The 14964-nt window shown below is 41.6% G+C and overlaps 1 protein-coding gene across 13 annotated transcripts in view; it reads left to right on the top strand.

The window, feature by feature from the left end:
- The window catches only part of LOC125451054 (transducin-like enhancer protein 4), a 197208-nt gene that overhangs the window by 156927 nt on the left and 25317 nt on the right, over positions 1–14964 (top strand). For all 13 annotated transcript variants that reach the window (XM_048527752.2, XM_048527750.2, XM_048527749.2 and 10 more), the window contains 5 exons: positions 1396–1515; positions 2571–2624; positions 9820–9972; positions 11394–11526; positions 11840–12024. In XM_048527752.2, the coding sequence (XP_048383709.1) occupies positions 1396–1515; positions 2571–2624; positions 9820–9972; positions 11394–11526; positions 11840–12024 (645 nt within the window). The remainder of the gene's footprint in view (positions 1–1395; positions 1516–2570; positions 2625–9819; positions 9973–11393; positions 11527–11839; positions 12025–14964) is intronic.

Here is a 14964-nt window from a genome sequence, read left to right as displayed (position 1 = left end):
ATCTCATGCAGTTTTCTTACCTAAACCCCCATTATATCTTCATCCTACAGTGTAGCTTCTGTCAGATAAGCTACAGATGACTCCTTCAAAATCTGGTTTTCCTCTGCTATTTCTTGTCTTCAACCAAATTGATTCCCTGAACCAAGATAATTTCTTCCTTTACTGATCTTAGCCTTTATTGACAGAGCTACCTCAAATCATTTTTACTGCTTGCAATGCTTCTGATAAAGGTAGCAATCCATTAGCCCTAATTACTTGTTGTACCTACATACCACCCTCTTGTGACTCGTGCACTAGAACACCTAAGTTCCTCTGCATGTTTGAAATCAGCAACCATTCTCTTGTAAATAACACTTATTTATTCTGCCTGCCAGTGTGAACAACTTCATGTTTTCCCACATTCCTGTCACATTTCTGCCCATGCAGTTGACCTATCTATATTCATTTGCAACTTCCTTAAGTCCTCGCAATACACTTCCATGTCTTTGTTTCATCTGCAAGTTTAGCTGCCATCCTTTGCTGTCCTCATGCAAGGTATTATGATAAATTGTAAAAAAAAATTGAGGGACCCAGCACAGACCCTTGCAAGACTCCATTTGCCACACTTTCTGACAATCAAGTAAAGACTAATTCATGCAAATTCTCTGTTTTATTCCAGTCAGCCAATCTGCTGTCCATTCCCATTCTACCCTTAACATCATGTGTTCCTACTTTGTACAGTAACCTTTGAAAAGGTGCGACATAAAACTACTGGATATTCAAATATAGCACGTCTATAGGCTCCCCTTCATCCACAGCCCACATTACATTTTCAAAGATATATAAAAGGTGATTAAACATGCTTTCTTTTTCAGGAAAGAATGCTGACTCTTTCCAATTATCTTGAGTTTTTCTAAGAGTGTAGCTATAATCCGTTTAATGATCAATTCTGACACCTTTCCAAGACAGACATTAAGCAACCTGGCCTATAGCTTCATGTTTTCTGGCTCTGTCACGAATAGAAGAGTGATGCTTGTCACTTTTCAGTCCAATGGAACCTTTTGAGAATCCAGCAAATTTTGGAAAATTAATGCCGAAGCATCTTCGACCTCAGTACCAACCTCTTTTAAGACACTAGGATGAAGTCCATCAGAACCTGCAACTTGACAGCCTGCATCTCCAACCTATGTCAGTATACTCAGTGCTATTATGATTTTATTTAATCTAGACTACTTACTAAAATATGATATCATTAAACAGAGAGAACAATTGCACTTCTGATGTCCTTTGGATAATCATAGCTAAATAAACACATTTTACTTGCTGCTGAGATTTTCCACTAACTGGTTTTTAACCTCTTACTAATAGTATCTGTCTCAAAATGAATATAATATAGGTTAATGTTTGTCATTTCAGAGCTCCTCAGTGTCACCATCAGCCAGTTTCAGAACTGCAGAGAAGCACAGAAACTCAAATGATTATTCTACTGATAGTAAGAAGCAGAAGACCGATGATAAAGATTTAGCAAATCGTTATGTGAGTAACAGTTGAAATGATGGGCATGTCATGACTTTTTTAAAAATCTAATTGTCATTAAACCTTGTGCTGTTCTCAGTTATTTGTCTGTGAATTATATTTCTCCTCCTTTCGTATTTTTATGAATTTAAATTTTCAGCTTTTAAAAGCATTCACCCAGGTGAGGTAAAAGGGGAAAATGATGCTGATAATCTTATTGCTAGGGCAAAAAAATTCAACGAACTGTCTAGTAATAGATTTGCTTTTCTGAAAGTGCGAGTTATGTGCTGAATTATTCATGTGCGGAAGAAAGGAATTAGCATTAGTCCCAACAGACATGGGAAAATGTAACATTATAGCCCTCTGAGGCATTAGATCAGGAATACTGAGTCACATGCTTGTTATTATACAATGGTGTTGCAAATTTGATCTAGAAATGTCTTGATGGCAGAAGGGTGGTTGCTGTTTTGCAAGGTGAATAAGCACACGTCTTTACTGTACCAAATATGATGCCTCTTAGTGGGTTGCTGTGTAATCTTATTATATTCCCTCCCATTTTGTACATCAATCATATGCTGAATATATGCAGATCTGGAGTGAAGCTCATTCCCAATAATGTAACACGTCTCAACTCCAAGCTCAGAGGAGCATTCCACACTACAAATGGTGTGATTTTTGTTCTCCCTATTTTTCAGCCTTGTTGTGTGAGACCATATGAAATGAGGACTGGTCAGAGATAGGCCAACTGCATTTGACCCAGGATAAAAGTCCCTTCAGTCTCTTGGATGTTAAGAATCCCATTAAAGTAAAAGACTAGTGTCTAAGCTGCACTTTCAGTACAAAGCTTTCTGTTCTTGTATTATTGCAGTCTGGTATCATGGCTATTATGGGGACTGCAGTGACATTAATTCAACTGTTTTAAAATATTTTCTGATATGTAATTATCTCTTAACCATGCATAGGCTGTTAACCCCATTATTACAACATATTTAAGCATTTGTCTGAATGCATCTGGAGTTAATGTGTAATGGCAGATCTTAATAGAATATGTATTATTTCTTTGTATTCATATTTAGGATAGTGATGGAGAGAAGAGTGATGACAACTTGGTCGTGGATGTCTCCAATGAGGTTTGTTGTGTTTTGTTTTAAAAAGATTGGATGTCACAATTTCTTTCATGTTGACAGTGAACATGGACTTCCTATTAATATTGGATCGCTTTTGTTTTGGCTGACAATTCTTTCAATCCAGTATTGTTTTAAGCTGTTGAATCGAATTTAAATGGCTATCAAAATTTTTAAAAAGTGACGTCTCTCAATATAATGCAAAATGTGGTTATCTGAAATATTTTATTAAATTTCAGTGCAATTTTGAATACTTGGTACAAACTTCCATAAACCTCTATGTTGTTTGTGCTTATCTGTAAATATAAAGTAAAACTGCATGCCAGGGAGTGATTAGAAGACAATAATATGACAGTTATAAAAACTAGGTGAAAATGTCATTCAGAATGAATGGTTGACATGGTCATATCTGAGATATAACCACACTAATATTAGTCATACAAGGAGTGAAACATTATCTGTGAAGAGCATCAGACCAGGAATGAATGAAGCCAGAAGGTCAGATAAATATCCTGAAATTATTGTGTAACTTTTTTAGAACATTTTCCTGATTCTATCAAACCTTTCTTGTAAAGAAGTGAACAGGATAGTTTCCATAATATTGTAAATGATTCTTGATCAACAAAAGAAACAGAATAGCTTGCATTTCCACAGCATTTTTCCATTCATCTCTAAAAATCACCCAACTGCACTACTGCTAAAAGCCTCTGATGTGCCTTTGTTTCCTCTTAGACATCTAGATCTGAGTATTCAAAACGTTTCTAAACTAGCTTTCCAAATTGTACCCTCTACATGTTTGAGCTCATTGAAAAGTCTAATGTTTGTATTTTGATGGTGCAGTGCTTTTTAAGAGAGATTTGTTCTGTGCTGTTTCTCTTGCAAAGAGGTATTGCTACAGTGGTACCAGAATGCCTGCTTCAGAGGTAATGGATAAAGAACTTTGAGCTCCCTGAGAGTTCTTTTTTTAAGTTAGTCAAAAGAAGCCTGAATGGATGGAGTCAGAGTTGCATAACCCCACAGTTTCCATTTCACTCTCAGTTGTGGTTTGGAGACTGTAAGGAGTGAAGCCTAACCAGGCCAACCAGCTTGAGAAATCTGAATCATATGTGGTCTTGCTGTAGTTCTGTAAAGAGTGAACACTGACTGGGTCAACAAACCTGCCCCCATCTGACCAGGGCAGGAATGCAGAGATTAATTCAAAAAGGGGCACAGCTGAAAAGGTTCATATGAATGTGGGTTGAGTTGAAAGAAACAATAGGGAATAGAATTTAAAGCATGTGGTTGCTAGAGGCACCTGAAGGATCCTGGACAGTGGAGGGAGGATACTAGGATACAGAAGAAGGAATGACAGTGGTGGGTGCAAGGGGGAACACAGAAGGTCAGGAGCTTCATTTATAGGGTAGAGAACACTTCTTCGGGCTCTTTTGTGACCACAGACAACATCTAGTTTTGTGCCCACGTTCTAGGGAGCTGTCACGATGCTTACATTCTGTGCAACTCTCAGGTTGCTTGAATGTTTGCTCCTCTGCAGTACCCCGGCTCTTGAATAAGATGGGGTACTTCAGAACTATGGCTAATGACCCCCACTGAGTAACCCTCAGACTGATCCTGAATAGCACCACCTCGTGGCTCATGCGTTGACTAGGGCAATATTTGAACATGTAATTGGTCTCCTGAAGATCTAGCCTTGCCTGACCATTCAGGAGGAGCACTCCAGTGCTCACCAGACCATGGATCTATACTAGCATGATTGTTTGCTATACCTTGCACGTGCTACGTATGGCCTGCTCTGGGTCCTCTGCTTGGCCTGAGCTGATGGAAGCATTTGGCATCCTGCGGGGGGAAGTGTTTCGCAGTTGTTGAGTTGAGTTGAATTGAGTTGAGTTAGAATCAATTCAAAAACCTTGGCCATTTCACCCTTCCGTATCTGTGAGTCTGCGTCAGAGTTGAGCTCACCAGAATGTGACTGTGGGCTTGCAGAGCTGAAAGTTTCTGCAGTTAATTCATCAGCATTAAGAGACTCACTCTCATGGTCTGTTCTGGTTTCTGATTCTGGGTTTAATTTAGTTTGACCTGGAGAGAAGGAACAAAGGAAATACTGGGTGGTTTGGAGGAACCACCTCCACATGAATGGCTCATACAGTGAGAAATTTCAGTCATAAAGTTAGATTAGAGTAGGCTGAGAGGTGATTTAAGAAGATTTTTCAAAATCACAAAGAGTCTGTACAGAGTAGATGATGAGAAACTGTTACCACTGCAAAAAGCATTGAGAGTAAGAGTGCAGATTTCAAAGTCCAAAGATTTGTAGGTTAGTTGGATTAGCCACTGGGAATACAGGTTTACGGGGATAGGGTATGGGGTGGGTCTGGGTCTGAGTGGGATGCTCTTTGGAAAGCCAGTGTGGACTTCCGCACTGTAGAGATTCTATGATTCTATAAGTGGACAGTGTGACGCAGCACCTTGACAGCACATCCTCCGAAGTTTGCATCTTTTCCTCCTCAGAAGTATAGGTCACATGAATAATAGACATGGGCCAAGGGGCTGAGAGCTTTTCTTTTGATATGGGATCTGGAGGACTGCAGCAAAAAACTGAAAGGTTTGTTTAGAAAATAAATTCAAAGAATTGTGGATGCTGAAAATCAAAAATAGAGAAAGCAAACAGACCTACTGGTGTTTTTCCAGCAAGATTTGTTAGTTGTGTGTGCTGCCTTCTTAATCTAAGGTTTCCTGTGAAGGAACAATAGGAAATTGGAAACTTCCTCACTAAATGGCTGTAAAGATCCAGATTTTCCTTCACTGTCAGAATATACCCCCATTCTGCCAGCTTAGCGGGCTGCTTCTCAAAGTGGGCCATAAGGATTCCTGGGCTTTTTGTGCACATTCTTCTGCAGAAGAAGAGAAGCAATAGTGTGGATATTTGAACACAATGCCAACATTGCTGGAAACAAATAATGTTGTCAATCCACAGAGCTGTGATTGTTCTTGTGGGTTACTAGTAAGAAATGTGGGCTAAGGAGGAAGTTAGATGTTAAAGCATTCCAAAAGAGGGGTAGATCGGTGTTAAAGATTGGGAGTTGGTTACAAAGAAGTTGTGATCTTTGTTAGCCTAGGCAGGCAGATAAAGCCTCAGTTTAACATATTTTCCAAAAAAGTAGTTTTTTTCGCATTTCTCAATATAGCTCTCAATAATACAGTGAAGTACTGCCCTAGATTATGTTCCTACTTGCATTGATGTTTTAACCAGAATTTTCTCATTCTTGCCAAAGCATATTTAATCCTACTGCTGTTTAATTCATCATTCATTCATCCATGAGTGCTCTGCCCAAAGGTAGTTGTTAGCTCAGTGTCTGCTGGCATTTCATGCTGAGCTATCTTCTTCTTGTTAGTTTTTGTCAGTGGTGGTTTGCAATTGCCTTCCACTCTCTGGCAGGGTCCCAAGTTGACCTCTGTTGCAATGGGAATTAAATCCAGGTTACTGGTATTATTCTGAACCAAATGTTAGCTAGCCAGTCATCTGAATTATCATTTTTTTTCCCAGTAATTAGACATAAATGGAATATTACTCATTGCAAAGTTCTAAGGAAGGTTGTCAATGAAATTTTATAATCCTAACAATAAATAGGCTGAACTGGTTAAGACATGCACTGAAGCTGGTTGCTTCCCTCGCCATCCCTACTCTAAAAGAAACCTAATTGTTGCTTTAGTGTTTAGATTGGCTGAGGGGGGTATAGTATCAAAAGCCAGAGCAAGTTAAGGTTGCTTTGGGCATCCAGGTAGACTCCGAGTGATAGGGCACAATGGGAACGAGTTGCATAAACTTGGTCTGGTGCATGAACTGAGTTTGTGCCTCTCAATACGCAACATCCATACTGCAGCATGATAGCTGCTGTTACACTCTATGATGCTACAATGAATTACAGAAAAGACGATGTGGAGATGGCATGTGAACTCTTAGGGGCTAGCGCATGTTGGGTGCTAATGGGCATGTACCATCTATCTCTTGAGCAAGCAGCTGCTGCATTCACCAAGTACACATTCTTGCTCCCATTTCTAGTTTTCTCAATATCTAATTTGTTTGGTGAATTTGCTGTGATAGAAAGCCAAATATTTATGAGGCAAGTGAGCCATCAACAAGGCATCTTATAAGCAATAATCAAAGTCAATTAGCAACCCATTGATGCGTGTTGAAGATCTCAACATGTCTCTTGCAAAAATCAGAGAGGAGGTACTGAGGTGCTCCCGATGTTGAGATGGGCCTCACCAGATTTCTCATCTAATTCTGCCACAAACTTTGCTATGGACCATGTTGCCCAGACCCCTCTAAAATTTTGTCCAATGTAACTGTTGAATTTGATGAATGTCATTGAGCACATAACTTCACAGCTGATCTTATGATGGAGGGAAGTTCATTAATGAAAGATCTAAAGGTGGTTAAACCAAAAATCCTTTCACTAAAGAACCACAGTAGTCATGTTCTGTGGTTGCAATGCCTTGGCTCTACACTCAGGCACTTTTAATCTCCAGGAAGAGGACCAGAGGAGAGTATTTCCTTTGTCCTTCATTGGCCTCCGCTTTTCTCGACCATTTTGTTGCCACATTTGATTGATTGGTGTCTTGATATTCGAGGGAGCTGTTTTCATGTCACAAGTTTGACACCGAGATTAAGTTTGAGATCAAGTATGTTTGGCAGAAGCCAAACTGACTGCAACTAAGTAGGTTATTGGTTGTATTTTAAGTTCTAATGGTTCTATTGATAACTTCAGCACTTAAGCAATGATTAGGCTTTGTTTTTCATCGTCCTTAGTACCCATCCCTCCCCCCACCTCACTTCAGTAGGAAATTAACCTGCAATAAGGTAGAAGGATTCAAGATGGCTGGCAGACCTGCTGAACTTTTCCAGCAACTTCTGTTTTTGTTCATATTGCTTCTGCCTTCATTTTTCATTCACTTGTGCGGTGTGAGCTTTGCTGGCCAGCCAGTATTTATTCTCTGTCATAAATTGACTTTGAGAACCTGGTGTTGAGCTGCAGTTTTGAACCACTGCAGTCTAAGTGCTATAGGGGCTCCCAAAATGCCATTTGGGAAGAAAATCTGCCTTTAGACCATCCTGCTCAGCAGTACCTTCAGGTCCCCTCCTACACAGCAGGGCAGAAATTTCCCCCATCTGACATGTTCAAGGCAAAAGTCAGGGCAGCTGTAAACTGTCAGAGTTTAACTGGGTACAGAGTGGCCTTTTAAACATAACTTTGGTTCCCTGGGCTTTGATAATACTCAATTATTGGAACAGTTGGTCATTTATCCTGGAATTCCCCCTCAAACCAGTGATTCAAGGAGATGACTTGTCACCTCCTTCTTGAAAATAATAAATTGGTAATAAACGCTGGCTCACTTGGCAATGTCTATGTCACATCAAAGAATAAAAGGTTGTACTAATTGTGTCCCCTCTGCACACCCTAAAAGTTACACCCTCAAAATCTGAAATTAAGTTTTCAGATGTTTCTCCTTTGTTAAAATCAGGTTACGACTCAGTCATCACACTTGACAGACTAATGGTACTATAGTTCCTTGTGTTCTCTCTTCCTCCTTTCTTGAATAATGGTGTTATATTTGCTACCATTCAATGATGTAAGGAATTTTGGAAGATCACAGAGCATAGAACAGTACAGCACAATACAGGCCCTTTGGCCACAATGTTGCGCTGACCTATTATAGTACTAAGATCAAACTACCCCACATGCCCTACACTATGCTAACATCCACGTGTCTATCTAAAAGTTGCTTAAATGTCTCATGTATCTGACTCTACTACCACTGCTGGCAGTGCATTCCAAATGCCCACCACTGTCTGCAAAAACCTACCTCTGACATCTCCCCAATATCTTCCTCCAATCACCTTAACATTATGCCTCCTCCTAATAGTCATTTCTGCCCTGGGAAAAAGAAGGGCACTCTTTGTCTTTGCAGCTAACTCTTTTAGAACTGTCGGATATGGCCATCATGTCGTGGTGATTTGTCAACCTTTAGTTCTTTTAAGTTTTTCTCAACTTTTCTCTACTGATTAGTAATGAAATCTCAGGGTTACCGTCTCTTTCTGAGAACTTTTTTGTATTATTTGTTCAACATTTCCGGCATTTCATCAATCCTCTTGATAATTTATCTATCAATCAATCAATCAATCCATCGACCAAATTAGCCCTGCTTCAATGATAACAATACAACATCTTAAGTTCCAAGTTGGTTCCACAATGTATGGACAAAGTGTGCTTTCACAAAAGTGCTCTTATAAACCGAGATTTTAGACTACCATTGCTGATTTGATTTACACAACATAAGTGAAGTTTAAAGTCCCTACTGTCATTATGTTGCTGGGTTAATAAATCATAAACTGACACCAGTGTAGGATCACAGCACAAAGAGCAGTGGGCAGTAATTTACAGCATGAGTCATTCAAACAGAATGCAAACCTGCCCTATAGCCATAATTGGAAGTGGGCAGGTTAAACTACTGCAATATGGGACTTCCAACCCTCAGTGAGGGGAGGTCCTATCCTCCATAGCTGCCAGCCAATCTGCTTGATCAACAGATCCAACTATCCTGACAATGCCAGAGCTCCATAGTGGGCACTGCTGGGACTGTGGGCAGGCCCATAAAGGAAACTCTTGGAAAACTAGACCCAGATTAGTTGGGGTTGGGTGGGGGTTGAGGGGGTGCATTGTGTAGTGATGAGCTTGCCACATGATAGAAGATTCGAGGAGGAAAGAGGGTACGTGATTCGGGGGTGCCCTGTTGGACAGACAGCAGCCTCCAAAGATAGTACTCTACCTCCTTCCTGTGCTTTAGACAATAATTTGGCTACTGTACTGCACCCACCAGCCCATACCAATCATACTATGGAATAGACAGAGTAATATTGATTTTAAATAACCCTTTAACATGCGTTTGCCAGCACTTATTTATACATGGAGGCTGTGCTGCTGATTTCTATGCCCACCCCAACCCCTGTATTATGGAGGTGAGCTGGCCAAGTGACCTACTTTACATGCCCCTGAGCTGAAAATGTACCAGTTGGGCCATACTAAATTCAGTAAATTATTCAAGGAGAAATCAATATGGCTTTTCCATTATTGCTCATAAGTACAGCCATGTCTTTTGCCCCTATTTCGTAATGCTACTAACTTAAAAATTGCAATCTTGTTTTCAGGATCCCACCTCACCACGAGGTAGCCCACCACACTCACCACGGGAAAATGGCTTAGATAAATCTCGCCTATTAAAAAAGGATGCACCCATAAGTCCAGCTTCAATTGCTTCCTCCAGCAGTACTCCTTCTTCAAAGTCCAAAGAAATTGGTCTTGTGAGTATTGTCTGTAGCTTTCTACATGAATTCTTCAGATGGAAATTATCAGTGCTAACAGAGGGCATTCTAATTCACCTAAAGTATTTTTCATTTCTGTCATGTTTGCCCTACTCTAGAGATTATCTTTAAGTACTGCTATAGTACATGGAACCGGGTGGTAAAACCTAGTGATTTTTCAGCAGGATAATGATGAGTGAATTTTAATTATAAATTAAAAATCAAATATACAATGCCTGACAACAAGCTATAAATCTGAACCAGGAAGAAAATATCCTGGATTCCCTGGCCACTGACTACCCATGAAAAAGAAAGGCTGATGTTTTGGATCTCTACCTTTCTTCATTATGAAATGCCAAACTATTTGAAAACTTGTTGTTGACTGTTTAGACTTTGAGAGGGAATTACATATCACTGGCCAACTTGCTTGTTTCATGCTGAGGCAGAGTTCTGAGGAAGGGTCATCAGACCCGAAACATTTAACTCTGATTTTTTCTTCACAGATGTTGTTAGACCAGCTGAGCTTTTCCGGCAACTTCTGTTTTTGTTTCTGATTTACAGCATCCACAGTTCTCTCAGTTTTTATTTTGCTTGTTTCATGGCTCCAACTCAACGAAAGGCTATCTTCCTGAAAGTGGAATGGGAGAGGGTAAAAGACTACCAAGCAATGGGTAATTGACTCAACCTATTAAAGGCCTACTCACGCCTATTGTCTGAGGCTGACTGGGGTTTCAAGGCAGCCTTCAGGTCTCCAGAAGTAGTGAGGAACGATGCAGCTGCCTGAAGGCGGCTTCCCAGAGACACCCAGAGGTCCAGTGCTGCAGGCAGGCTTAGAGGCATTCTGTATCTAACAGCTCCCTGCAGGTTGCCTTTTGAGGGGATCACCTTCTATAAGGGATCTACCACTGCTGATGCCATTTTCAAATTTTAAAAATGAGAACAGCTGGAGTAAACACCTCCATTTTCAATTGCCTTATCCCTGCATTTCTGCCCTGCAGTCGTTAATTGGCCTATTTGGAGAAATCCAGTTGTGTGATTGTGTCCCAAATAGTACAAGCTGATGCTCCAATTCAAGCCTGGCTTTGGTATTCTGAAACTTACAAGCAAAATCGTGAACTGGGATCCTGCACTCATCTGTTTAAGGAGTAGCATGCTCTGCCATGTCTGTATTTTGCTCAGGTTAAAAAGTATTTAAACTCAGCGTTTTATTTTTTAAAAATCCTATTGATTTTTGATAAGGTTAATTTGACATTGTTTTCAATTGCAGTTGCTGATTTCAGCAGTTGATGATACTGGTAAAATTTTACATTAGTTGTTGGCTATAGCTCTCAGCAGCAGAATTCTAATATGCAGGAAATTAACCTTTGTAGTATCAATTTGTAGTTGCAGTACTGACAAAGCAGTTTTCTGTTTACTAACAGAATGAGAAATCAACTACTCCAGTATCAAAGTCGAACACTCCAACTCCACGAACAGATGCTCCTACTCCAGGAAGCAATTCCACTCCAGGATTGAGGCCAGTCCCTGGTAAACCACCAGGAATTGATCCATTAGGTAGCTAAATGTTGACAATAAACAGTTTTTTTGTACAGCTATCTAATCTTATCTTTGTTGCTGGCATGAATTCCTGATTTAATGTGTCAGGAATCCATTTTCAATTTCTCGTATTTATCGTTACAAAAAGTTGTCATATTACAACTCTTACTTGGAACACTCTTAGAGAAGCTAACCACAACATGTAATTTTATATGCCCTTTCTTTCTCTCCTCTGGATTTCACAATTAAAATGTCCAGCTGTGATGAACTAAAAGCATTTGCAGGTATTTGGAGCTCACAGTCACTGATAGCAGACTCTGGTAATTTACAGGTTTGAGGACTCCCATGGCAGTACCATGCCCTTATCCTGCCCCTTTTGGAATAGTGCCCCACGCTGGTATGAATGGCGATCTGACAAGCCCAGGGGCATATGCAGGTTTACACAATATCTCCCCTCAGATGAGTGCAGCGGCAGCTGCTGCAGCAGCAGCAGCTGCTTACGGCCGATCTCCAGTGGTGAGTGAATCGAACAGGCTTTTAACCTTGAATTGACGAAGCTTTTTTTTCCGGCAGTAAGATGACTGCTGATTTGAATGAATTTGAGCCAGAGAAACAGTTCAATCTGTGCCCATGGATACAACTGCCAACTTTAAGAAGAGGCAAATACACTTGGCAATTGAAGCATTTTGAACAAATGGATTTAATGCAGCCTATGATGGTGGGAACCATGGCAGTCAGATCCACTTTAACATGACAGAGATCCTGCTGTGGCACAGTCTCTCCGATTACATCACAGGCATAAGGAGCTGGCATTGGATTCCTGGCTGCCAGCATTGGAATGCCAATCAGGCTCATTAATGAGCTAATTAATACTCATTATCTTTGAAATCCCTGCAATGTCATGGTGTCCCAGGAATTAAATGGGAGCCTCCAAAGCTTCGCTGCTCCTCCTAAAAGATAGCCAAGCAAGCCTTGTCAGATTTTCCAGCAGCCTACCAGGAGGGCTCCGTCATAATTAAAACTTTGTGCATGGTTGAGAAACCCAGCATCAAGAGTGGGGACCATTGAATGATAACTCCTGCCCATACCTCTGAAACCCTTGACCTCAGCTGTCCCAAGTCACCCTCAAATGCCACCACCCCACATCCCCATCTCTCTTTTGCTCAGTTTTGGCCTAAGGTTGCGTTATGTCTCTGATCATGTTTTTGGGATCCTTTAAGGGGAAGGGGGAGCAGCCCCAAGTCGTGGTCCACATTGGTACCAACGACATAGGTAGGAAGAGAGATGGGGATTTAAGGCAGAAATTCAGGGAGCTAGGATAGAAGCTGAGAGCTAGGACAAACAGAGTTGTCTCTGGTTTGTTGCCCGTGCCACGTGCTAGTGAGGCGAAGAATAGGGAGAGAGAGGAGTTGAACATGTGGCTACAGGGATGGTGCAGGAGGGAGGGTTTTGGATTCTTGGATAATTGGGGCTCTTTCTGGGGTAGGTAGGACCTCTACAAGCAAGATGGTTTTCACCTGAACCAGAGGGGTACCGATATCCTGGGGGGGACATTTGCTGAGGCTATTCGGGTGGGTTTAAACTAATTCAGCAGGGGGATTGGCACCAAAATTGTAGTTCGACTATAGAAAAGGTTGAGAGTAGGGTGGTCCGAAATAAAGTTTCAGGGAAGCAAGATGGCAACGGCAAGTAAGAAGTTGGTTTGAAGTGTGTCTACTTCAATGCCAGGAGTGTCTGGAATAACGTGGGTGAACTTGCAGAATGGGTTAGTACCTGGGACTTTGTTGTGGCCATTTCGGAGACATGGATAGAGCAGGGACAGGAATGGTTGTTGCAGGTTCCGGGATTTAGATGTTTCAGTAAGAACAGAGAAGATGGTAAAAGGTGGGGAGGTGTGGCATTGTTGGCCAAGGACAGTATTACAGTTGCAGAAAGGATGTTTGGGGACTCGTCAACTGAGGTAGTATGGGCTGAGGTTAGAAACAGGAAAGGAGACGTCACCCTGTTGGGAGTTTTCTATAGGCCTCCGAATAGTTCCAGAGATGTAGAGAAAAAGGATAGCAAAGATGATTCTCGATAGGAGTCAGAGAGACAGGATAGTTGTCATGGGGGACTGCAACTTTCCAAATATTGACTGGGAACACTATAGTTTGAGTACTATAGATGGGTCAGTTTTTGTCCAGTGCGTGCAGGAGGGCTTCCTGACACAGTATGTGGATAGGCCAACAAGGGGCGAAGCCACATTAGATTTGGTACTGGGTAATGAGCCTGGCCAGATGATAGATTTGGAAGTAGGTGAGCACTTTGGTGATAGCGATCACAATTCTGTTATGTTTACTTTAGTGATGGAAAGGGATAGGTGCATACCACTGGGCAAGAGTTATAGCTGGGGGAAAGGCAATTACGATGAGATTAGGCAAGATTTAGGGAGCATAGGATGGGGAAGGAAACTGCAGGGGATGGGCACATTAGAAATGTGGAGCTTATTCAAGGAAAAGCTCCTGTGTGTCCTAGATAAGTATGTACCTGTCAGGCAGGGAGGAGGCTGTAGAGTGCGGGAGCCATGGTTTACGAAGGAGGTGGAATCTCTGGTCACGAGGAAGAAGAAGGCTTATGTTAGGATGAGATGTGAAGGTGCTTGAGGGCTATGAGGTAGCCAGGAAAGACCTAAAGAGAGAGCACAGAAGAGCCAGGAGGAGACATGAGAAGGGGTAATGGGAACTGCAGATGCTGGAGATTACCTCCCCACCTACACTTTCTCCACCTATCTTCTTTACTCTCCATCTTCGGTCCGCCTCCCCCTCTCTCCCTATTTATTCCAGTTCCCTCCCCCCATCCCCCTCTCTGATGAAGGGTCTAGGCCCGAAACGTCAGCTTTTGTGCTCCTGAGATGCTGCTTGGCCTGCTGTGTTCGTCCAGCCTCACATTTTATTAGCTTGGAGACATGAGAAGTTGTTGGTGGATAGGATCAGGGTAAACCCAAAGGGTTTCTATAGGTATTTAAGGAATAAAAGAATGACGAGAGTAAGATTAGGGCCAATCAAGGATAGCAGTGGTAAGTTGTGTGTGGAGTCAGATGAGACAGGGGAAGCGCTAAATGAATATTTTTCAACAGTATTCACTCTAGAAAACGACAATGTTGTCGAGGAGAATACTGAGATCCGGGCTACTAGACTAGGTGGGATTGAGGCTCACAAGGAAGAGGTATTAGAAATCCTACAGAGTGTGAAGGTAGATAAGTCCCCTGGGCCGGATGGGATTTATCCCAGGATCCTCTGGGAAGCCAGGGAGGAGATTGCCGAGCCTTTGGCATTGATCTTTAACTTGTCATTGTCTACAGGAATAGTGCCAGATGACTGGACGATAGCAAATGTGGTTCCCCTGTTCAAGAACGGGAGTAGAGACAACCCTGGCAATTATAGACCAGTGAGCCTTACCTCAGTTGTTGGTAAAGTG

The sequence above is a fragment of the Stegostoma tigrinum genome, chromosome 3 (genome assembly GCF_030684315.1).
Source record: "Stegostoma tigrinum isolate sSteTig4 chromosome 3, sSteTig4.hap1, whole genome shotgun sequence".
Lineage (NCBI taxonomy): Eukaryota > Metazoa > Chordata > Chondrichthyes > Orectolobiformes > Stegostomatidae > Stegostoma > Stegostoma tigrinum.
The sequence above is the reverse complement of the archived record's forward strand: the minus strand, read 5'-3'. Positions and strand labels throughout refer to the sequence as shown.